At 41.8% G+C, this 24,438-nt stretch overlaps 1 protein-coding gene across 1 annotated transcript in view; it reads left to right on the forward strand.

Annotated features, from left to right (window-relative positions):
- Nucleotides 1-961: 961 nt before the first annotated feature.
- LOC117734795 (protein shisa-8-like) overlaps nucleotides 962-24,438 on the forward strand; it is an 80,426-nt gene continuing 56,949 nt past the window's right edge. The window contains exons 1-3 of the mRNA XM_034539061.1: nucleotides 962-974; nucleotides 1,066-1,116; nucleotides 2,922-3,516. Of these exons, the coding sequence (XP_034394952.1) occupies nucleotides 962-974; nucleotides 1,066-1,116; nucleotides 2,922-3,516 (659 nt within the window). The remainder of the gene's footprint in view (nucleotides 975-1,065; nucleotides 1,117-2,921; nucleotides 3,517-24,438) is intronic.

The raw sequence follows: 24,438 nt of genomic DNA on the forward strand, positions 1-24,438 counted from the left end.
GACAGCAGGTAAACTGACAGCTATAGATGACAGGGATGTTGGCGACATGAAAGGAGCATGTGTGTTTGATAGTCGAGAGGCAAAAAAGAAAAGAAGAACGTGGGACAAAACTGGGAGAAAAGTGTCAGTGACACATAATGAGAGACAGAGGAGGAGAGTGAAAGGGAGAGTCAGCAGGCTGGAGCTGCGCTCATTTACGCACAAAAGACATATGTGTGTGTGTGTGTATGTGTGTGTGTGTGTGTGTGAGAGAGAGAGAGAGAGAGAGGGGAGGAGTGAGTTGGAGAGGGAGGAGTGAGAGAGAGAGAGAGAGAGAGAGAGTGTGTGTAGTGTACATTGTCATCCAGTCCTGGCAGAGAGCAGCAGTATTAGCAGCAGCGCGAGCATCACCAGAGGACAGGATAAAGACGCACTGAGCAGACCCGAGGCAACGAGGACATAAGGAATACACACTGATGAAGAAGCAACAAAGGGAGAGGATGGAATAAGCATTTTATTGCTTCTCCTTTCTCGTCCCACTTCTGTTTGGAGCATCTCACAAGCAGAGCACCAGTGAAAACACATACATATGATATATATATAAAATTCCTATACATATATATCAAATTATGACTGTTTTCAAAGAAGCTGCAGCTGGACAAGGACTGAATTGAAAGCTAAATCCATTGCATGAAAAATTGGGAGATGATTTGCCCAAAAAACTGTTGCATATTAATGCTTTGAGAATTTCTTTTGTCTGTTTTTTTTTTTTTTATCAGAGAGGGGAAAAAAAAGACCCACATTGATGCAAATGGAAAATTTGGAAAAAGGGCAACTGAGTTGTTGAACAACAAAGAGCTTCTTTTGCAGGCAGTCCTATATTTCGAAGGGGGCTTCTTTTGAAAACAGGATATTTTTTGATCTGCCATCATTGCCACACGGCTATCTGGCTGTCGCATCTCCACTTGTCTCTGTCGTCCGCATGGGCTCCGAGAGTATTATTCCAATGAGGCTTTCACAAGTGCGACACTGAAAGTGCAGAGGGCAGTCCACGGGCTCTCTGACCCCGCACTGGTATTTCCTCAGCAACGACAAAAGCCCCGCACAGCCCGGCTGGAGCAGAGAGGAAAGGGGGAGGTAAGTTGTGGGGGAAAGAAAGAGGCAAAAATATCAGAGAGAGCTTAGAGAGAGATTATGATCAGAGAGTAAACAAAACGAGATAATCAAAAAACTGAGCCAAAAGCAAATCAAGGAAGGAGAGACAAAACCGCCAAAGCCAGGATCCATTACGTGGGACACTCCACTGGTCAAGCCATCCCAGCATCTCATTTTTACAGTGTTCTTGTGTCGTGGATGCAGCAACGCTAAGACACTAAGATCAGAGATTCAGTGTCACAAAATCAGAAGCCCTCCCCTCGCACCTCTCTCTTTTCCTCCTCTCCCTTTAGTCTTAGCACTTGTAGGGCAGGACTGAGCAAGCTGACAGAGAGATCACGCAGCTGGTGTCCCGGGTCTGTGAGAGACCCCGGGATCCACACAGCGGAGGGGTGCCAGAGGAGTGTGCACGCAGCAGCAACAGGAGCCCCGTGCACGGCTGGGACAAAAAAGCCATTGGACTCCTTCTGTCTCGCTTAAAAGCTACAGACTGACACTGACAGAGCACTGTCACCAGGTGGATTTGAGCTGTTTGTGAGTGTGTGTGTGTGTGTATGTGTTTGTGTGTGTGTGAAAGCGTGTGTGTGTGCGCGCGCGCGTGTGTATGTGTGCATGAGAGAAAACACGCCTCAGGTGCAAAAGCTTTTGGACTGTAATCATCAAAGGATTTCAGCTTGACGAGAGCCTGGAGCATCGTTTTAAAGAACACTGCTCAGCTGTTGTTACCTGTTGGGTCTTTGGCTGGAAATAGGAAGGAAATAGCCTCCGCAATTTTTACAAAATAAAAGCTCAGTATTTAATATCCCTCATAAAGGCTGGATCTACACATCTCAAGGAGGGAGTATAACGTTCACCACAGTGGAGCAAGGTGGCAGCGAAAAAGATGCCCACCACAAAGATAAAAAAGCTCTCTTTGAACAGTGACATTGAGAGTAGGGGGATGAGAGATGCAAGTTAAACTCTGAGAGGGAAAGCCCTGCGCTCTGGTCAGAGTATTTCAAGGACATCACAACTGATTTGACTCCAGCGTTGAGCATTAGAGTCGTTATCCACTCAGGAATATGAGTCCGTCTCAAGAGCAAAAAGCCTTTTATGTGGGAGCCCGTGACTATCTGCAAGTTTGAGAGGAATCCGCCTTCTTTTTCTGCAAACGTCGTCAGGAACCAAGAGTTCTCCCTTTTCACGGATTATTCAACCACTCAGCACGAGAGCTTAGTGCAGGAAATGCAAGAGGCAAGTTCATTCGTAGGTAACAAGCCCTCCTAAACTACATTCCCTCCAAGCCACCGGATTTGGATCTGTCTACAACTGCCTCTGCTGTCTGCTGATGACGTATGGCTTTGTGAAAGGTGACATTTCCTGAATTTTGGAATATTTATCTGCCTTGATAAACCCACACCTACACACATACTGTAAACAGCCAGGGACTGTGATGTGTCTGTGCATGTGAGTGCCTGCTCACAAGGAACTCACTCCTGTTAAGATGCAAGATAGATTTCTTTCACTCACTTGTTCCTTTGCCCCTTGATGACAACTTAGCCCTCTGTAACTGTGTGCATTAATAACTCCCACAGAAACAAAGTGAAATCTGCTTTATTTCTTCCCGGCATGCATCTAGACTAAAACCTCTAAAATCTCAATGATTAATCGTGCCTAAAAAGCTCACATTTTCATTCTGTGACTGTGATTTGAAGATCTTGATAAGAAGGATATATAATTCTCAATTTCTTTTCTTTTTTTAAACCCAGAAGCTATTCTATCATTAAAACTTCCACATCGGCATTGAGCCACCACAAGATACTGGAGTAAGAGCAAGATGGCTCCCTTCGTGCATCCATTCTTGGTTAGCTTCTCCCTGGCCATTCTGCTGGGTTTGACCTCTCTGGGTGGACTGAACTCTTGGCCGTCAGGTCAGGCTTCTGCCCAGGTCTCCACCGACAACCAGACAACAGAGCCTTCAATGATTCCGGAGGCCGCTCTGGCAACCCCGACACCAGATACGGAGGACAAAACGGTTCCCAGTAACGGTAACCGTTGCTGGGGTTACTACGATGTCATGGGCCAGTGGGACCCGCCTTTCAACTGTAACGTAGGTATCTACCTCTTCTGCTGTGGCTCCTGCTTCTACCGTTTCTGCTGCCAGTTCAAAATCCACAGTTTGGACCAGACGTCCTGTTCCAACTATGACACACCCGTATGGGCAAACACCGGGAAGCCGGCGGAACCCGTCACAGAGGTCCAAGAGGAACCGGACAAGGATCGGACCCACATGATCGTGTATATTATCTGTGGAGTGGTGGCCATCATGGTGTTGGTCGGGATTTTCACCAAGCTCGGGCTGGAGAAGAGCCAGGGAGGACAGACGGACATGACCAACTCCAGGTATGAACTGAGAAAGGTGGCCGTATGGATGACGTTGGGCACAAAAGGGGGTGGCGATCAATACGTAGATGATAGATGTGGTAAGGATTAGCAGGGGAATAAATTATGATGGCAATGTTGCCAACAATCATTATGATATTGATGCATTTAGTCTCATAAGATTATCTTGAATTGCTTGCTGGCTTGCTGGATAGATTTCTTCAATCAGCTCATTGACAAATATGTGTAAGAAGCTTTCTATTTTTGTAAATGTCTAAATGATTATATTGATTATATACAATACATATATGTTTGTTGTTGGGATGAGGGGATGAAATAAGGAGTTGCCAAGTGCAGTGGTACTTTGAGCACCCATGGATGGGGGAATACAGGTCCCATTCATTTGTCCCATAGACAACGTTAATGTGACTCCCCGTTTGAGTTTTTCTTTGGGTTCGGTTGTCAGGGTTGGACTGGCCATCGGGAGAACCAGGCTTTTTTCCTATGGCCCTCAGTCAGGCCAGTGCTCCAACAAAAGCAACATCTGGCTGCAGTGTCATATGTACAAAGCAATGACATGACTTATTACTCAACTGAGACACTGTGATTTAGCTAGCAGACAACCTACATGTTGAATGCATTAACTGGCACACTTCTCTTTTAGTACAGGCTAACGTCCTCCCCACGCATGCAGCCCCTGCACCAAGCTAACGCAGTTCCTCCAATGAGACAGTGCAGACAAAAAACAACCACTAATTGTAAGCATCACAGAATGGTCAAATTATTGTACATGATGGCACTTTTGGGCATTATTGATTGTACATTAGACCGATGGCAAACTTATCCTACGAATACAATAATTATCAGACATCTGCCGACGCTTATATTGACCCTCCACTAAACTCCCAGTAAGACAATGAACAAGCTGCCACCTTCATTTTCAAAGTAATAGAGCGTGACTGGGATTAGTAAATGTAAATGTCAAATTGTAAACCAATACACAGCTCGTTAATGAAGAACGTTACTGAGCAATGCACCACCGTCAGTCACATACAGAATGAATAGGAAAAGAAATCTGAAACAATCCAATAATTACGAAATCTCGTCTGTATATTCATGTGTTTATACGGGTGTAAATTCCTGCATGTGTCAATGGACGTGTTTATGCATATGTGTGAGGAGGTCACCAGCTGGGTAATGAATCAAGTGACTGAATCACAGAGAGGTGATAATGGGTGTGATGTTTGTATGCAACAATGAGGGAGCAATGGCCATAGCGCTGGAGAGAGAGAGAGATAGAGAGAGATCGAGAGAGAGATCAAGAGAGATCGAGAGAGAGAGAGAGAGAGAGAGAGCGAGCGAGAGAAAGAGGACCGGCTGGAGGTCAGGGAGTGAGAAATGGATGGAGATTCCAATGGACGCATGTCAGGGGATAGTAGGGGAGCAGTTTGGGGGAAATTACCATGCAGTTGTGTGGTTTTTTCTCCGTATAAGTGTAGCGGTTTCACATTGATGGGTGATTGATTGCTGTGACACAACTATGACTGTGGCAATGTGTGGCCTCCAGTGAACAATGAGATGGGAGAGGGTGGTTTTTTGGAAGGGTGGAATATTGAGCGGATCTGACTGGAGTGCAGCCAACGGCTAATTCTAGTGTAGAGAACAGGGTTGTGTGTGTGTGAGGGGGAGAGGAAGAGGAAGAGGAAGAGATGGAGAAAGAGTGTGGGTGTGACCGACCAGCCCATCGGGTGTTAAGAGTCGGGCCATGGGGGCTCCTTTAAAACCCTGTCATTACCAAACCTCCTCTGAACCTTCCAGGGCAGGATTAGAAAAGGAGGAAGATGAGGAAGAGGAGGACAGTGGTGGACATCAGCATGCATTTGTGTTGTACTTCACTGAGCCACCCAAAAACACAATGAAAGCTGCAGCTCTTGGCACATTTTAATTTATGTGTGGCGCTCTGTATTTAAAACAAGGGATTGTTTGGGAGATATTTTTTTTTTATCTCATTGGCTGTCTTCATCACATACAGGTCAAAAGATATTCAGCATCTTTCTTGAAGTTTCTCAGTGTGTGAATGCCTCCAATCAGCAGGACACTCGACACACTTGACCATGTACTTTGACTTTCCTGGATGAACATTTTTTCCCAATGAAAATAAATGAAATAGCTGATCTATTATTATTACCAGCCATCTTTAAAATCAAGCTGTTAGTTAAGGAGCAACCATGAAGAGAACCATTTTATTTGAGCAATCACTAATGGTATTTCCGTATTCACAAATCCAAAATGACCTACTCCAGTCATCTGATTGGCTGACATTATTGTAGTACGAAGAACAACTTTATTGTCAGACCAACGCGTTTAAGATTGTAGCCTTGATCAGGGTCATAAAAAAAGATTTTAAAAATACATATCAGGCAATTGGGCACCCACACATAGATGAGCTGGCTATGTGGTCATGTTGCTTCAGGCAAATCACATTTTCAAACTAGTAGTGGAGCAAGGGGAGTTTACCTCGCATTAGATCACGCGATAATCGTAGATCACACAGAAATCCATCTTCAGGCTTTGAGTAATGCGTTTGTGTTCAAGCCTCAGTGGCTCGGACCAACACGCGCCCTGCGAGGAGCTACTGGCAGCTGCACGTGAAGTTTAGGTGTGTGCGAGACGATGCAGAGATAATTTCATATCTAAAATACAAAAGAAGCACAGGTACTGTGACCAAAGCTAAATCGGGTCAGTGACAGAATAAAGCAAATAAGAATGTGAAAAGTAAAGAGAAAGACAGCACAGGGGAATGGGTGAAAGGCTATGTTGGGGGAAACAAAGCCAATGAGGACAGAGCTAACCAGTGTGTTGGTGTGGTATAGGAGCCTGTTAAAGGACAGTCCACTGGAGCATGACGAAGGGAGAACATGACAAAAGAGAGAAGGAGGTGCTGATGAGTGAAGGGCTTAGCTGTTGTAATTCTGCTGATTTGCCACTGAGAGCTGTGGGTGGCTGGTTAGATTCATGGCAGGCTGCATGAATAATGATTATTGAGTCTTTCAAAACTTGCTTAGAAGACATTTTTACTCTTGAGGGCTTGTTTTAACACTTTGGACTATGCTCGGCTCCTTGTAGGATAGAACTAGGCTAGTTTTTAATTTTAATAATTTAATAATGTAACTTTTTATTACATCTTATTAAACGCGTATTTCAAGGTACTTGGAAGATTTCTCTGTCCAGTTGTTGGAAGATTTCATCCTTTTCACTGCTTAGATAATCTGTTTTCATCTGAGTTTGGTAATCCATATGTGTTCTGTGGGTCTGGGGAAAAACAAGTCTCCCTGAGATATTCTGGGAAAGATTTTGGGGGATTATGGTGTGTGTAGACTGAGTGGGAAATGTGATTTCATGACTGATAAATGGTTAGTTATTCCCATCAGAATTGGCTTTCAATTAAAAGCGTCCCTGACAGACAGAGTGTGTTCAGCCTAAACACACATTTTAGAGGCAGCACTTTGCACACGAAGTGGGTGAAGTGACACAAGTGGAAGCAAATAGACAACACAAACAGAGAAGAAGAAAGAAGAAGAAGAAACCACTGATTGTTGGTTGTCACCTAAAATGTAAACATCCCTAAAAACCCATTCCTTTTGAGAACCCAATTATGAACGAAGTTTCCCCGTGAAAAACAGAAACACTTTGTGTCTCTTTGCAGACTGGATGAGCCCAGGTCAAATCCCCAAAAAACAAAAACAAAAATCCTCATTTTAAAATGAATTCTCAACCTGCATACATTTGACAGTTATGAGCAAGAAAGTGTTGTGGCTGTGTGTGTAAACATGTGTGTGTGCGTGAGTGTGTGTGAGGGTGTGTGTCTGTGCCCTGTGTGTTCACTCAACAAATAAATCCAGCCACAAAGCTGTTAAGGTGGTAATGCGCTGAAATCCTGGGTCAGGCAATCATAACAGGCAGGGGTGCAATGATGTATAGTCCCAAACACACATGTGCACACACACACATGTGCAAACACACACACACACACACACCCTCTCATTATAAGAGTACTGACCCCCCCACTGCTTCTCCTCCCAAGGGGCTGTTTGTGTTTTTGTTTTGCTTTCAGTCTGTCTACTGCTGCGTCTGTTGTATGGAAACTGCTGCAAAGCTAAATTAAAAAATTTGATATGAGATTCAGCTGTGGGAATTAATAGGCCTTTTAAAGTAACGACAGATCAGCTCATCATATTATGGACTGTGGCTTCATTGAAGGGGAAGAGTGAATATAGAGGGAGGAAAAAGGAAGAGAACGTACACAAGGACCTTTTAAGTAGTAAACAGGTTAATATTACGACAAATGTTTAAAGCTGACACTTTTTTTTTTTATCATTGAAGCAAATTGGTAGAAATCAGCTCAGCTAACATGTCGACAAGGTGCAAAAAAGTCCAGAGCAGCAATGTCCTGACGTGTAATAATCAGTTCCAGTGCAGTTAAGCTGTTGGCCAATAAATAATTGGCGCATTCACCTTCATAAAATCGAACTATAAAAATACCCTTGCACAGCATACCTCCAAACATTGCTTCTGGTGCATTAAGCACTTTAAAGACAATACAACAACACTTAACCGCCAACAGTATAAATAATCTAAATGCCAGGCATGAATATTAATGCCAGTGTAAGAAGCACCGAATAAGCACAAGCTGTCTTTTGCACAATCAAAAAATACATACAACCATCGAATATCCAAGTCATTTCTTACTCAAGTATTATCAACCAAGTTACTCTTAAAGTATCAAAAGTAAAAGTAGTGACTGAGCAGTCAAATATTTAACTATTCATATTTAAGATTGTGCTAATTTTTTACGAATTTAGTAGTTTGATCTACAGCATTATTCTATAAGAGCATCTTATGTTTGTAGCGTGATGAACCACATATCTATAAAGAAATCAGAAAAACTCCCTGTGTCACCGGGCAGCTTGTCCCGGAGATCAGGACCAGAGTAGCTGAAGGCACCTGGATCTAATTCTGGGTTTAGCTGGAAGACCTCTGCCTGAAGTCAGAAAGTCAGAAATGTACTGAGGAGCCAAACCATTGAGTTCCTTCTAGACTATTAGCAGGATTTTGCAAGGTATTCTGTTTAGTGCCGGAAGCCAAGGAAGTAATTTCATTACCAGAGTAAAATGGTCAAATGTTTGTGTATGTTTAAGGATTCTGTCCGCGTCAATTTGAAAAGTAAAAAGTAAAATATTTGCCTCTGAGCGAGTATAAAGTTACATGAAATAGAAATACCCACATCAAGGAAAGTACCTCAAATCTCAGTACTTTACTAAATGTACTTTTTAAAAAACTTTTCACCACAAATAGGTCACATTGTCTCCACGGTGATGCATGTCAGTCAAACTGATTGACGACAGCATAACGTTGCATGTTGATGGAGAAAACGACTGTGCCTAATTAGAGCAACCCATCTGAATTCACATCTCTAATCACACAAGCGATACCCATGTTCATGGTTATGCACGTACCGGTGCTGACGAGGAAAGATTACTCATATCAAGCGCTGTATTTGTCACCTTCATCAGTGACCTTGTTAACACGGCTGATCATATCTAGAATGTCACATGTGATTATAGCGACGCATCACACGGCTAAATTGTCTCTTGTGCTTTTGTTTGGGAGAACAAGTGAGCACTTGATACCTAAATCTGTTAATAGAGAAATATTCCTCCTGATACACACAGACACTAACTCATTGTAATATTACCCAATGTAATATCACTGTACCACTTATCATAAGTTATTACCCTGAAAAGCCATGTGTTCAAGGGCACATGCGATTGAATGACCCACTGGGGATCCAAACAACCATTCCCATCGGCAAATCTACTCCTCGACTCTATTGCGTTTTCTACAGCGCTTTCTATTTCCTTTATTGTTCGGCCGCAGCGGCGCTTTCCATCATCGGCTTTGACAGGTGTTTAGAGCCTAGAGATGAACACGTGCACACAGCTCTGCTTCCCCCCCCCCCCGAAAACGGTTACAGAAGAGGCCGGGTGAATCTTGCATTTTATGGTGAGGTGCGCAGTCCAAATTAAGTTTTTTTCCGCATCAAGGCCTGCGGGGGTGGTACAAACTGATGATGTGGGGTTTAGTTGCTTTTTCCCATTTGGGGCAAAAAGTTCTCAGTTACCGCAAGCAAAAATAAAATAAAATCAATTAAAATATCAAACGGAAAAATGGATCAATGGATCAAACAGATCAAACAATTCTTCAACACGGCTTCACAATGAAACTTGTCGGGTCTTCCGGCTTAAAAAGAGTTTGTGTTTTTTTCTTTTTCGACTAAAGCAGTGAGGCATGGTGAGCTCATTTACTCCTCCTCCTCCATGCCTAATCTGGACCCAAAATAATCTATTTTAGGCTGCAGCAGTATGAAGTACAAACCTCCCAAGGTGCACTCAAATAAACAAGGAATTATTGTTTATGCCTTTTATTAGCATCTGTGCACGCTTAGGGAAGAATAATGAATATATAGTCAATTTAAATATGTCATTACTGACTTCTCTTTATGCTTCCCTTTGCCAGTACATCTGCTCTTTAAAATAAAGGCCAGAGTGATCTTTGGCAGTTGTACTGTAAAAGTGATTAAACATACGCACTTATATTCAACACCAAAACACACGCTTAAGCCGCCTGCTGGCTTTCATGCACCAGCCTGCAGTTTTCTTTTGACGCATTTTACTTGTTGTACCTTCTTCAGCTGACATTTAACCAGTTAAACCAGCAAAGTTGAGATTAACAGCTCAGAGAAGCAGGACAGTTCAGTGTGTTTTTATACATTATACATCCGCCCAAACGAGTTTGTTTGATCCGAAATATGGTTGGTTAGTCGTTGTTGTCTTGACCTACATATCTTGTTCACATGGGACCAATCAATAAAGTGCAGTAGTGCAGTGCCCGTTGGGATCGCGTGTCCATTTGGAGCAGGCCGGTTGATTGGCCCCCTTTAATGCCGCATCGCTCGTCCACTCACTGATGTTTGCTTTACAGTTAGATGTACAGTTAATGCAAGAAAGAAGTCATACATGATAGTTATGATATTTTTTTTTACAACTATCAAAGGTTTGTCCCTTTTATTTTGTCGCAATACTCGGATATTGAAAGAGAAATAAGAAATATTGTATTAATACATTGTGCCAGGCAGCGGAGGAAGTCATTTCATTTCTCAAGTACTGCAAGCAAATACATTTATTTAAGTACCTCCTTATACAATTTGGAGGTACTTAAATATTTCCATTTTATGTCACTTCATACTTAACTACTGTAAAACTGTACTTATCAGACAGCTACTTTGCAGATACAGATTTTTGCTTACACACATGATTGGTTTATGGAGTGTGATGTATATTTATAGATTAAATTACCCAACAGCATGTGGGTAGTTATAATTAGCCTAATCTTGACCAGTTACACCATAACCAATAATAATAGTCCTTTGGCAGGTCTTATAAGTCAAATTATGAATGAAAGACTTCTACTTATCAATCTCAATACTTCCTCCACCACCAGATGTACTACGCTGCACTTCTGTGTATATTGACAGAGATGTGTCTTCACATGCATGTCCGGTAGACGCCGCTGTGCCGGTTGTGTCACGATTGTAACTCCACACCACACCTCAGTGCAGTAGAGCTCGGAGAGACAGATTGCTGCAGAGCTCGGAGGTTCTTCAGCTCAACTGTTGCTGCAGTGACTCCCCGACACGTTTTCTGTCCCGTCTCATTCAAGTGCAAATGCTCTTATGCTGCTCTCCTCCTGTTTCTTCACCTCATCTTCTGCTTTCTCTCATTCTCTCCTGTGTCCTCGTATATTAAACATGTAGCAGACGTCACGTGTGTGTGCATGCAGATGGCAGGAGATTTAGCATATTCATACATCATGCTCCCAGTGAAGTACATTAAAAATTGCAACGGCGTTTTGACAGCAAGGCCATTTAAACTGATTTACCTCAGTCATAAAGGCATCGAGAATAGATAAAACGTAGGACAAAATCTAATCAAAATTACGGTCACACTTCTCTTCTGATCTCTGTGTTTCCCCGATGGCGCAGCATAAACACCCCCCCGTGTGCGAGGGGTTGAGAAACGTTACTTCGCTGTCCACTAACTCGTTGCTCTTGCAACTAATATCGAGCAGATGGAGAATTAGGTGCAAACATTGTTGCACCTTCTTACCTTTTACTTGATTCAGTCTTCTGTGGAGAAGTCTCGTTTTTAAATCTCGCTTTAACATCCACATTGTCAAAATCAGCATAATATTCAGCAACATTGAACATCTTTTGGATAACAACGAAACAAACTCTGACAACATCAGATTCAACTCTCTTCAAGTTTCCAGCGACATGGCAAAAACAATCCCTGTTAGCGCACGTGAATTGATGGTTAGGAGTTGACCTGAGTGATCACGTTGCAGCCTGTTTAGCGGCTGCTGTCTGCATCGTTCTTCCTCAATACTGGACCAATATAAAAAAATGTTTTCCCCATTAGTTACTTAGACACAGCAACATGGGAAACATGGTTGAAAAATACCATAACCTTTTTCCACATCTTTCCTTTCTTCCCAGATACCCTACATTAAGCATCAACATTGCAAAAGCCCAGTTGCCTCCTCTCCTATTTCAGTTACTTGCCAACGCACCCGTCCTTATTCTGTGTGATATTTATATCCAATTTTCATCAAAGCCAAAACACCCAAATTAGCCTACCAGATATCTACCATAAGTTACGTAGCTTAAACACCACATGCCACTTTATCTTAAAAAAGAGGACAAATTATAGATAAATGAAGTGTGATAACTTCATAATGAGAGGTTTATTTTGGATCAGGGCTGTGGGCTGTGGGCAAGTGTCTGTGTCCTCTTTGACTTTTCTAATTTGAAGGCTTTGTGGGAGGCTCCATTATTAAAGTGTGTGTATATACCCCTGCCTACATTCATTCTAACAACTCCTCTCAACTAACTGGAGATAGTGTGTGTTACTGTGAGCCTCTCTCTGACTGTGTACGTTTGTGTGTATAGTCTGCATAGAGGTTGGGAACATGGACTCCATTTTCACTCCAGTGATCCTGGTAATGGTTTCGTCCCAGTGGGGATTGACGTTGGCTCCAAGTCGCCTTGACAGAAAATCAACTGCTTACGTGTCGCTGTTTGCTGAAGCGCACGCAGTAGCCGGCATTATCACTCCCTGTGTACTGTATAGCTGGTCATCTCTCTTTCTCCTGCTCCTCTGTCTCACCACTGACTCAACATTTTAAAATCTATCTGTGCATCTATTCGTCCGTCCGTCCATCTCCATTTTATTCATCGCCATCTCCCCATTCTCAGCTATTATGCATATCTTCATTTCTTTGCAATCTGCCCTTCAACCTTCAGTTTCTTTCTTATCTTTTTAATATATTTCAGTCGGAGGGGAGAAGAATACTCAACCATTTTACTCAGGTAGACATACTGTCACCTGAAGCAAGTAAAGTATAAAGTAAAGTAGCCTCCTGTTCAAATAATTAGTGTTAGCAAATTAATAGGTATGGATTGAATATGAATATTGTGTGTTTAATTGGCTCAATCGCAAAGGGATTTGTAATTACATACATACATCCCTAGGCCAAAGAACTTGCCAACTGACAGCATATTTGTTAGCTTGGTCGCTAACGGGTCGATAGGTTTGCAGTTTATTCAAAGGAAGTATCCCTACCATTGACTCATAACTGTCTTTTTGGAGCAGTTTATACCACTACGGAGGAGATTGCATAAAAATAGATGGAGTAACACTCCTCGAAAGCTCATTAGCTTTCTCAATTTTGGAGTCACTGATTATTGGCCATTCCTTTAAAGGGTAGCCCAGTATCAATAATCAATGAGATCTGCGTGTCGAGGTTCACCAAAGTGTGAAAGAATTGCACTTTGGATTTGGACTGATCCATTGAAATAAACAGATTTTGCTGAAAAATTCCTCCATTTAAAAACTCGTGGCCTTTATAACTGATCACTATTATAAAGCCTGTGTACAATCATGAAACACTTGTTATTGCTGTTCTCATCATCATATATCTGCAGATCATCACAGCAGCGTTGCTAATGAGACAACACAGCTCTTGTTTATTAGTTTATTAGTGTACACACTCATTTCACACAGGTTGCTATTAGTAATGGACCTCAACCAATTTGCTATGTTGCATGTGGCTGTAAGTGTGTATTGTTGTTGTTGTTGTTCTCTCTCTCTTGCTTTCCTATCTATTCTTCCCCTCTCATCCTACACCCACCGTGGCTCGTTGCCTTAGTAATCACATCTCAGCTCTAATCTCTAAACACCATCGCGCCCACAAGAAAGCTTCAATTTAAACACTGAGATTAAACAAGAGAAATAGATACATCCCCTTTGACATTCATCTCCCCCCCCTTCTCTTCCTCCAGCCTTCACCTTCCATCCATATCCTCCCATCTCCACCCATTCCTATTTCTTTATAGTCCAACAAATAATTACCTTCTCGCTAGTAGCGCCCAAACCGCCGTACATCTTCAGCATTGTGCAGGGACAGAGATGAAACAAGAGTGGGGATGAGGAAACACTCAGAAGGGGGAACAGGATGGCACAGCAAGGAGGATTTCACTTCTTTACTTTGCCATCTACTTTCATCTCTTACCATCATCCTCGTTCATGTTCTGTTTGCTTCTCATATTCGTATGCTTGCGCTTGTCTCATTCCCTCTTGGCCTCTTTTTGTCTCGAACATGCTCTGTTTCTCTCTCTCTCTCTCTCTCTCTCTCTCTCTCTCTCTCTCTCTCTCTAAACTAGCACCAGCAAGGGCACACACACTCAGACACAAATCTTCATCTAGACGCACAATAACATGCACAAACGTGTCACGACAGGCTGCACAGTGCAGTGCCTATATATGTCTCAGCAGTCGTTTCTCACGTTTCGGGGCCAAAAGAAGCCGGGTTATTCATCTTCCTCTCAGACCAATCGAAAGACAGAGAGAGAAAGTACAACAACTAAGTTGAAACAAGAACATTTCATGCTTTTCTAGCTCTTTTCTTCTCTCGGTCATCATGTCATGCACGGCACTGACTCTAACCAAACTTTGCATTGTAAGGTGTTGCAGAGGGATTATCCTGGTTTTCAAAGTTGTAATAACTTTAGTGTTCCTTGTCATAGAAACCTTGACAATTCATCAATAACATATTTCTTTAACAAGTGGTCAAAATAGAACATGTACAAGTTACCCAGTAGTATAAATACAATTAAATTATCACCACATTTACCAGCTGCAGCATTATAGTGACATACACATTAATAATCACCATTTTGATGCTATTGCAATGGTGCATGCACTTTTACTTAAATACAATTGTATACGCATGACTTTCTGCCTACACTGCGTTAGTGCTAATTTTACTTTTACTTCAGTAAAATATTTGAAGTACGTCTTCCACTGCTGTTCCTTATCTAAATTTGAATATTGTTTCAGATAAGTAGTTGTTCTTATTTTGGTCAGTTTATTTGTTTGTGTGTTGCAAAGGGTCTAAATCAATACCCATGACATTGAGAATATTAAATCAGTGTGATATAAAATTCCGATTGCTCTGTCGTTGCAGTCAGAAACAAAACACCACACTATAGTTGGTGTTCATCCAAAATTGACCCAGAATGCAAAACTGAATAAATTCAAACAGCTGAATGTATTACAGTGTGAGTATCCCATAAAGCAACGTGCATTATGATCTCATTTCCCATTTCCAATTAATACATAGATCATTTACAGTTTAATCGTTTTAAATGTGGATTATTTGTGTGTCTGGTTGAGGCTGGATTTCCTTCGTACAATATGTTACTGTCGTTCCACGGCATCTAATTGGGGTTTATTCTGCATATCGGTGTGTGCAACATGTCACATGATTGATGAGATTGTGGTGGGTTCAGGGTCTACAGTCGATAGCGCATCCCGATATCATTTTGTCGTCTCCTCGTCTCCCTTGAACCCCCCAACTCCTACCTACACACATGCCAATGCACAGCAACTTCCACAATAACAACAACAACATAGTTTACCTTATGTTGTGTTTTAAACTAGGACAGGTGTGACAAGAGTCTTCAACCAAAAAGAGGCGTGCCACTTTAAGTATTTTATTCTATTAAAACATGACACAAACGCCGCAGAGTGTATCTGCTATCTGTGTACTGAACAGGATTGTGTTTGTTCTTTGCACTAGGGATTAATAACACAGTGCCGGAGCTATAATGAAAATCAATCATGATTCAGGCCTGCAGTTACAACGCGTGATGACACTGTCATCATAGTACACAAGAGCCACTGTGCTGTCTGTAGAGTCAACAGCGAATATTAAATTCAATATTTTACCTGCATCTTTCTAAGTACTTTGGAAGCCTCCCATCATCACTGGAGATACGCCCGGCTTTCTAATACTCTGACTGTCAACTCTTTCCAATTTTTAGATATTTTTTCAGATGGTCACACTGATGACAGTGTCGTGCCAAGTGCTGTCTTCATTTATGAATCATGCACTTTTGGATTGTAATATTGTCACCAAATACTAATAAGACCAAATATAAGTGTAACAAAATATTGTTGAGACGCCCATGTTTTTGTTGTTGTTGTTTCTTTAAAAAAACTAAATGCTAGATTTCAACAAATACAATTTACCTTGGTGACTAAAATGCAGTTGTAAAAGTCAGAGATCCTCGAAACCTTTGCGTCGTGATTGCTCTCAGGGTCATTACTCGTACTGCACACATACCCAAACACACACATACCCAAACACACACATACGCACACTCGCATTTGGCCTCAGTGACACAGTCAATATGTGTTCTAATTATACCGATGCTCTATCAATGTTTTAAATGTCTTCGTGATGCAACACTGCTGCTACGTGGGAGACCGAAGGAGAGAATAATAGCCACATAGGTGGACAAGGGACCAAGAGAGGAAAATTGATTTTGATTTCCTGTCCTTGAGCTGCAGTGAGAACAATATCGCATCCTCAATGGGCCACTGTGAAATAACAGAGTCGACAGAAAATGACGTGGGGAAGTGAGATACCCCATCTCTACATGACAGCAATGATGGTCAAAATACAACTCATCCGTCCACTCCTCCCTCTCTCTAGTCATCTCTCTTTCAATCCATCATCTTTATCCCCATTGCATGCTTCTTCCCCTGCTCTCCTTTCCCTCCTGTCCTTTTCTCTGCTATCTTCCTCTTGAACTCCCCAGCCTGCCCCCTCTGGTTTCTAACCCCACATTACTTGTTAATGTAACGCTGAAGAGCAGTGATTCTCTTCAGTGATATCGATACACAGCTGCAGCTGTAGAAACACCTGGTGCCTTTACGTCAATGACCATATTGTGTCCTTATGTTTACACAAATATACAGCCTGTGCTTGTCTAAATGCTAAATAAAATAGTCTAATCTGCTGTATACAGCTAGTTTAACTGATGATCCTGGTTATTAGAGCGACCACGCTTCAACAAGTGATCGTCAGACTCTGTTGGCCTCAGGCTTTCTGACAGGTTGCTCCGAGGGGTGCAAACAGAGATATTATGAAACGCTCTTTCTACTGCAGATTCTGGCCCACGAACATCCAAAAGGCCAAAACTGGAGGACAGAATGGGTGCACCAGGAGCATCATCTTGAAAAGAATACATCATGTCTGGTATATACGAGGGCTGCAGTGTGTTAAGCCATTTGAAAATAATTGGCCAGTTGAAAAGGAAAGTTTTTTTTCCCGACATTTGCATGTGTGGGAACAGCCTACATACTTTCCTGTAGATACATGTTCATTTAGTTATCACCTTAACTTGAATTTTTTAAGAGCCTTATAAATATTTATATTCATACACGCCGGCGACAGCGGCAAAGCATTATGTTTCCGTCAGTTCATTCTTGTGAATGCGATAACTCAGAAACATCTGGAGGTATTTTCTTTAAATCTGGCACAAGCGTCCACTTGGACTCAATGATGAATTAATTAGATCCCGTCTCAGAAACACTGCTTACAAGTTTAGTTTGGCAAGATACTCTTCACAAATGAACACCACTTTTTTTTTTTTAAAGTGTGAATACAACCGCCAGAAGCAAAACGCTAATGTTAGACTATTAACAAATTAAAACAATGTACTTGATCTCACCACCGGTAAGCTGATGAAGGTGGTGTAGTGTTCAGCCTGACATTTAAAAAAAAAAATCAAAAATGTATGTTAACCACCTTATATCAGGCACTGTGTTATATCAGGACCCAAGAGCGGACACGGAGGCAGAAGGGTAAGTGTACACTTACCCTTCTGCCTCCATGTCCGCTCTTGGGTCCCATTCCTACACTGGGTAGGAATGGGTTTTATTTGACAGCTGGTGATTTGTAGGGCAGGAATCGAATGCAGGTCGGGAGATGTGGTGGCGTGAGCGGCGGCTGCTGGGCTGCAGGGTTGGTACGGGAATCCTGGGCACAAGGAACAGAAGTTAGTACAACGGCAAGATGAAGCGAATCACAAAAGATACTTTCTGTTGAAAAAGACTAAGAGTGGCCGAGAGTCACACTACCACTAAAATGGCGAAATAATCTATCGAAGGAAGCCGGTGTATTTCACAGGGTGGTTTGATTGCAGACAGGTGCTGGAAATGAGCCCAGGTCGCACGCACGCACGCACGCACGCACGCACGCACGCACGCACGCACGCTCGCACAGGGAGACGGACAGGGGACACTATAGACAAACATGCACTCATTTCCAGGTTTTATGACGTATTCATGCAGGACTCTATGACAATGCTAACATGCTTCACTGATTGTTTTCACGTCTCTCAGTTCATTTTTTAATAACACTTTCATGTGTCGCTTTAAGACATGCTTAGAGAACAGCTCGGATTAATCCATTGACCCAGTTTGCACAACATTTCAAATGCACAGTAACAAAAGTGAGCAACTTTATGAGAAGAAAATATGTCAATGTCGATTTTTACAGTTTGTTGTGCTGCCCCTCAAGTGGCCCAAAACATCTTTTGATATTAATGCATTAATGTTTAAGTCGTATGACAAGTATAACCTCTACTACTTTCTACAGTGTCACAACCAATGAGTTATTAGCAATCTTGCTTACCTTTTTTAAATGTCCATTTACTGCAAGTAAAACACAAAGCCCTGATGCAATGGTACGGATTCAACCCCTGAGGACTTTCTCTGCTGTGATCATGAGAGCATCGACGGTGGTTACCACACTAAAGAATGTCCACTCAGGTATAATGGCCAATAAACCCCCATTAATATTAAGACTGTTCAGTCAAGTTACAACGTGGCTAATGTGTAACAAACACTCTAGAGTTCATCTATTGCTCCAGGAACCAAAGTCACTTCATGTACGCTGTTCATTCCTGCTCTGTCCTCAGTGAAGGAATAAAAACATTGGTTACTGTTGATCCCCATAACCAATAAACCCAGCGCTGTGTGCCAGTGCTCAGCTGCACTGCTCAACCATACACGGTCCTTAATCTCTTTACCGAAGTGGAGCACAAGAGGCACAGAAACACGGTTACATAACACAGGCCAACAGGTGAGAGATCTTGGGGGGAAACAGAGACAGAAAGCTTCGGAAGGAAATAGAGAACACGAAAGATAAAATAAAGAGGGAGATGGGAAGAGAATGTAGGTCAGTTTGTCAAATCTAGCAGGAAAGTGGAAAAAGGCACACACGACAACATTGTGTTCTTTTCACGCTGATTCACTTTTACAATCATGAATAGATATTGAAAAAGATATTTTCTCAAATTTGAATGGAGCCTCTGCTTTGAAGCAACATTAAGGCACAGTCGGCACTGACAAGCAGACGGTGACAACGCTTTGTCACCAGGATCCCTAGACTAAAAACAAAAACAGCCTGCCTTAATGACTGTTGTTTTTTTTCTAGTAAATGAGACAGGTTGTGACGAGACCTAATGATTAACTCAGTTTAAACAGGAGAATACAAACGAATGCGTGGATGCACATTTGATGACATTAACCGAGAAGTCCGGTGCTCTCAATGACAAACAAGGTCATTTGTCATCCAGGAGAACTATTTTGACTCAATATTGTCATCACATGATTCTGCCTATATTTTAAAGTGGCAACATAATTTTTTACATGTATTTATCTGAATTATCCATATATATATATATATATATATATATATATATATATATATATATATATATATATATATATATATACATGTTTTAAGTAAGTATCCCTTAAATACATACAGTTCATTCTAGCTACTCACTTCAGAGTACTCCTCAGGCTTTTACCATCTATTTCTAATGTATTCTTCCTCCATTTTCAGGCCATATGGGCCCGTTTATAGTCAATTTAAAGCTCAAATTAAGCCATAATTAAACGTGTCTGCCCTAAGAGATGTAATGTAAATGATCAAATAATGCTGATATTGTGTTTTGCAGCCAGCTGGATCTCTCAGGAATCCTCCTGTTATTTTCTTTCTGTGCAGATGTAAACAGATTATGAGAGGAGATTTATGAAAGACGCAACCCACTCATGCCAGGGTTTTCTATTTTTCACAAACACAAAGTACACAACGTGTATTCTTGACATACTTTAACTCCAAGCAGCTGCAGCAACTTACACATTTCAGCCATTGGGGAACACTGAGGAAGATTGAAACACGTATATTAAATCCTTTTTTCCATAGACTTAAGTGTTGTTATTCTGGCCTTCGTATACATTACGAGTAGAATAAATGAGATAGGCAGGGAGGAAGTCTAGGAGCCTCCTCCTCATGCATCCTTAGCGTCTCCTCCAGCCTCGCCATCTATTTGACTCTCTTTCTTCTCTCTTTTATAACCTTCTTTTTCTCCTTAGCCAACTTCCTTGGTACCTCCTCAATCCATTCCCTCGTCCACTCATTCATCAAGCTATCCTTCTCTCCTCCTTTCGGTGTGTGTATCGGTATGAACCCCTATGAAATGTAAAGGGACATTCACATTCCTGCCACATGCTTAAGGGAGGGGCGGATCGCCGTCTGTGCTGCATACATATATATTGGCAGAATGGCAATAGACAGCCATCTAGATATTCACTGGTTTCAGTTAGAAAACATGAGTAAACCCTACCAGCTGGGAAAGCCACGTTATGCACCCACAACTCGTGTTGGCAAGAGTTTAATATTCTAATAATAATACTAAGTGAAAAAGGATGTTTAACCATCTATTGGTTAACTGACTGTGAAAAGTGACAGAAGAATGTAAGAGATAGAAGCACATGATATGCTACAAGGCTTCAAAGTCATATGTCTGAGTGTAGCAAAAGCAATGTATGTGTTCCCAAATAAATAATATTGGGGTTTATTCAACAGAAATCTCAAACAAAAGCTGCTGTGACCGTTCATTCTGCATTACAGCTGTAAGGCATGCATTTTGTTTCAGGAACACCTTGTTCCCTCCATGGAAAAAAACAGCGCTACTATGAATTGTTATTGGATGTCGTCGAGAAGCATGAGGGGAAAAATCAGAAATGACCAGTGAAGTTGAAGTAGATTAGTCAGGAGAGAAAATCACACTGTGACTGAAAACGATTGGATTGCAATTTTTTTTGTTTAGCTTGCTTATGTTTATTCCTGCCTCTTATTCACTGAGAGGGGAAATCAATAGATAATGATAAATAGAAAGAAAGAATGCTGTTAAAGCAAGCATTCATATTGTCTCAGTGTGTAATAAATGGTCAGTGTTTTGTTGGACATCATCACCATGACAAAGTGAAGGCAATTTGTCATCGCAGAGCCCTGACATCCCACAATGCAAACTGACGTGGCCTTTTGGGCTACAATTGTCACCCCTTCCCCGTCTTTTGCTTGCTGACTGACTTGTCTTTTTACATTCCCTCGTCTTTCTTCCATCTCCAGCAGTGGAAGACGCTCAAAAATACAAAAAAGATTCAAAACCACTGGTGCCCTGTTGACAGCCCTCCAACACTTTTTAGAGCTCTTTGGGAAACGGAGCGAAGAAGTTTGCATCACACTCTAAACAGCAGGAAGAAGCTGTTGTTTAATGGCACCGTGGTGACGCAGGGATTTGTCGTTTTCCATCATCATCATGTGCCTTAACAATGTGCGTATGCTTTTGACTGTAGCGAACCACAAACAGTAACCCAATTTAACCTCCCAACTCATATGTCATGCTGTATCATCAAAGATATGGACTTGTAGATGAAAGGTTATTTTGTATGTTTCTCAACTTATTATTAAAATGGTGGTGGGCAACATTTCGTCAAATAATTCAGTCCAGCATGTGTCTACATGCGGAGACCACTGTCTGTGTGTGTGTGTGTGTGTGTGTGTGTGTGTTTATCTTCATCAATATGTATACGTAACCACTCAACATATAATAAATCACTTTCTGCTGTTCGCATCCCCTCTTAGTCTGTCTCCCTCCCTCCCCCCATCCATCTCTACCTTCCTCTTTCCTCTAAGTGATATCCCACCAGCTTAGCTCATTATAATATCTCCAGCCATTAAGTAGATTTATGGCCCTGCCTTTCTGTGAGAGCTATAGGACCCTTTCTCAGACTGCCCAATCAATGCTCGTTCTCCCTGCATGGCTCCCTGTTTTTATGTTTTGTTTGTGCGAGCAACATACATAAGTGTACATGTGTGTACATGTATGTACATTGTCTATATTCTGACCTAGATTAAATTGGCAGAGATTCTTTATTATATATTCAGTTCCTTATTATAGCAGTAAAAACACACCTTCTCTGAAAAGTAATGTTTACCTGAGCAGAGAATTGGGTCACTCTCTGCATGTGCACGTGTGTGTGTGTGTGTGTGCTGTTATCAAAGCTTCTCTGTGTTTTGTTGACATAGTTGGACCGGCCTTGTGTGTCTTTTTAATGCAGGCTAGTGCACGTGAGCGTGCCCCACCGGCTATCTGACTGCCACTGCTCTGCACATGCGCTTACAATGCCGTCCTGACTAAAGGCGTCGTCACGGAAGCATAGCACCCACGCTCCGGTTCCCCCTCATGTCAACACTGTTGAGGTTGTTTCCACTGTTAACTGCAATAGTTATCTTCTGATGTTATATTTAGTACCTTTATAAGCCATCTGTGTAATGGTGTGTCAGACCGTAAAACCCACAAACCAGCTCCAAAACAGAATCCGTACACTAGAAACAAACACCGTTTTTTTTTGCATTGCTTGTGTCGCGAATTAAGCAGACTCCTATTCTGCATTTGGGGCACTTTGCATGTTTTGTTGTGGATGAATAAGATACAGAGCAGCTTCCACACATATAATCCACAGTATACAATCGGTTCAGCTTTAAAACAGAAAGCTGATGCACGGTCTGCGCGTTTTTCACTTTGTAATAAGCTTCAAATATCAGCCCATAGCAGAGAATGACCTCTGTGCCTCTGAGACCTTAGGACACCATGTGTTATTTACATAAAAACGTGGCGATTATAGTGTCTGTGTTATTGACTTAAAAAACAACTGCTCAGTATGTCATCAGTTTTTGTTCTTGGATAATTGCTGAGGTGCCACCAACTGTGCTCATGACTTAAAGATACGACTACCCCAGAGATGCAGTGTATATCCATTAGGTTATAGTCACTTGCAAAGTTGCGAGAGACAAATTCTAATTCAGCAGCCGCTGAGATATCCTGACTTTTATTTCCTCGTACTTTGTGTCCATGATGCATGGTTAGCATCTTTCATTACACTCATCCTGCCATGAGCTCCTTCAATGTCTCTTCAACCCAACACACTTTCTGATCCAATTACAACAACAATTCATTTATTTTAAATCTTTATTTAAAATAAATGAACAACATAATCTCTTCTCCCACAAACAGGCCACATATCATCTGCGATAATACACTCACTGTTACCACAGGCTGCATTTGTTGCTGTTTCTAGTCACAATCCAGGAACACATGCTGGTGTCTGTTCTCACACCGAGATAAATTGACCAATAGACCAATTGGCCAAAAAGAACCAAAGTGAATTCCTTTAAATTGTTTGTACAAAGACAGGCCTGTGGGTAAGCCAAAGCCATGCCCGTGTATCAACTCAAAGCAACAAGCCAGTGAAAGACACCGAGATAGGGAAAAGGAGGGGGTGGGGGGATTGTTATGAGAAGACGCTACAAGTGTGTGCGCTCATATATTTGTGTGTGTGTGTGTGTGTAAGTGAATCAGAGGGCAGTTTGTCATGTTGCTGCTCCACAGCCCTGATCCAAGCTGACAGGTGAAGCTAAGCGCAGCTAAACAGCACACGTAACAGAGAGGACGAGAGAGGGAGAGAGAGTCAGGAGGCACCGGAGATAAGGAGAGACACACAATAGAGAGTGGGAGATGAGGAAAGAGCGATGGACATAAAATAAATGTAGAGGGATGGGAGATAGTCGTCAGAGTTAGAGAGCCATTAAAAAGAGAAACAATCCGACTACAGAAGAAAACAAGCCGGGTTAAAGAGAGAGAAAGAGAGTGAGAGAGAGAAAGAGCGAGAGAGAGAGAGAGAGTGAATTTGAGCAAAATAGAAAGCTTGGAAAAAGAGATTAAGATTAACCAGTGAAAGAGATTGGTTAATTGGCATTTTATCAAAAGAGTGGACCGAGCGAGTTCATTTTTTACACCATAACTCCATTAATCTTTTCCCGTCTCTTCTCTCCACTTCCCCTGGCATGTCTTTTTGTCTTTACGGGATGTCGAAGACATGGGAATTGATTGAATGTTTTTTCAGCAGGCTTCTTTTATGAGAACCATATAATTTAAGTACATTAAAGTCAATGTGAATCATGGTTATTGTCTGCTGAAGTCATATACAGTATGTAGTGGTTGGGGAGAAAGACAGGAAAAGCAGAACGTGTGTAGAGGTAGACATAGGAAGTAAAACG

Source organism: Cyclopterus lumpus, chromosome 8 (assembly GCF_009769545.1).
Source record: "Cyclopterus lumpus isolate fCycLum1 chromosome 8, fCycLum1.pri, whole genome shotgun sequence".
Classification (NCBI taxonomy): Eukaryota; Metazoa; Chordata; class Actinopteri; order Perciformes; family Cyclopteridae; genus Cyclopterus; species Cyclopterus lumpus.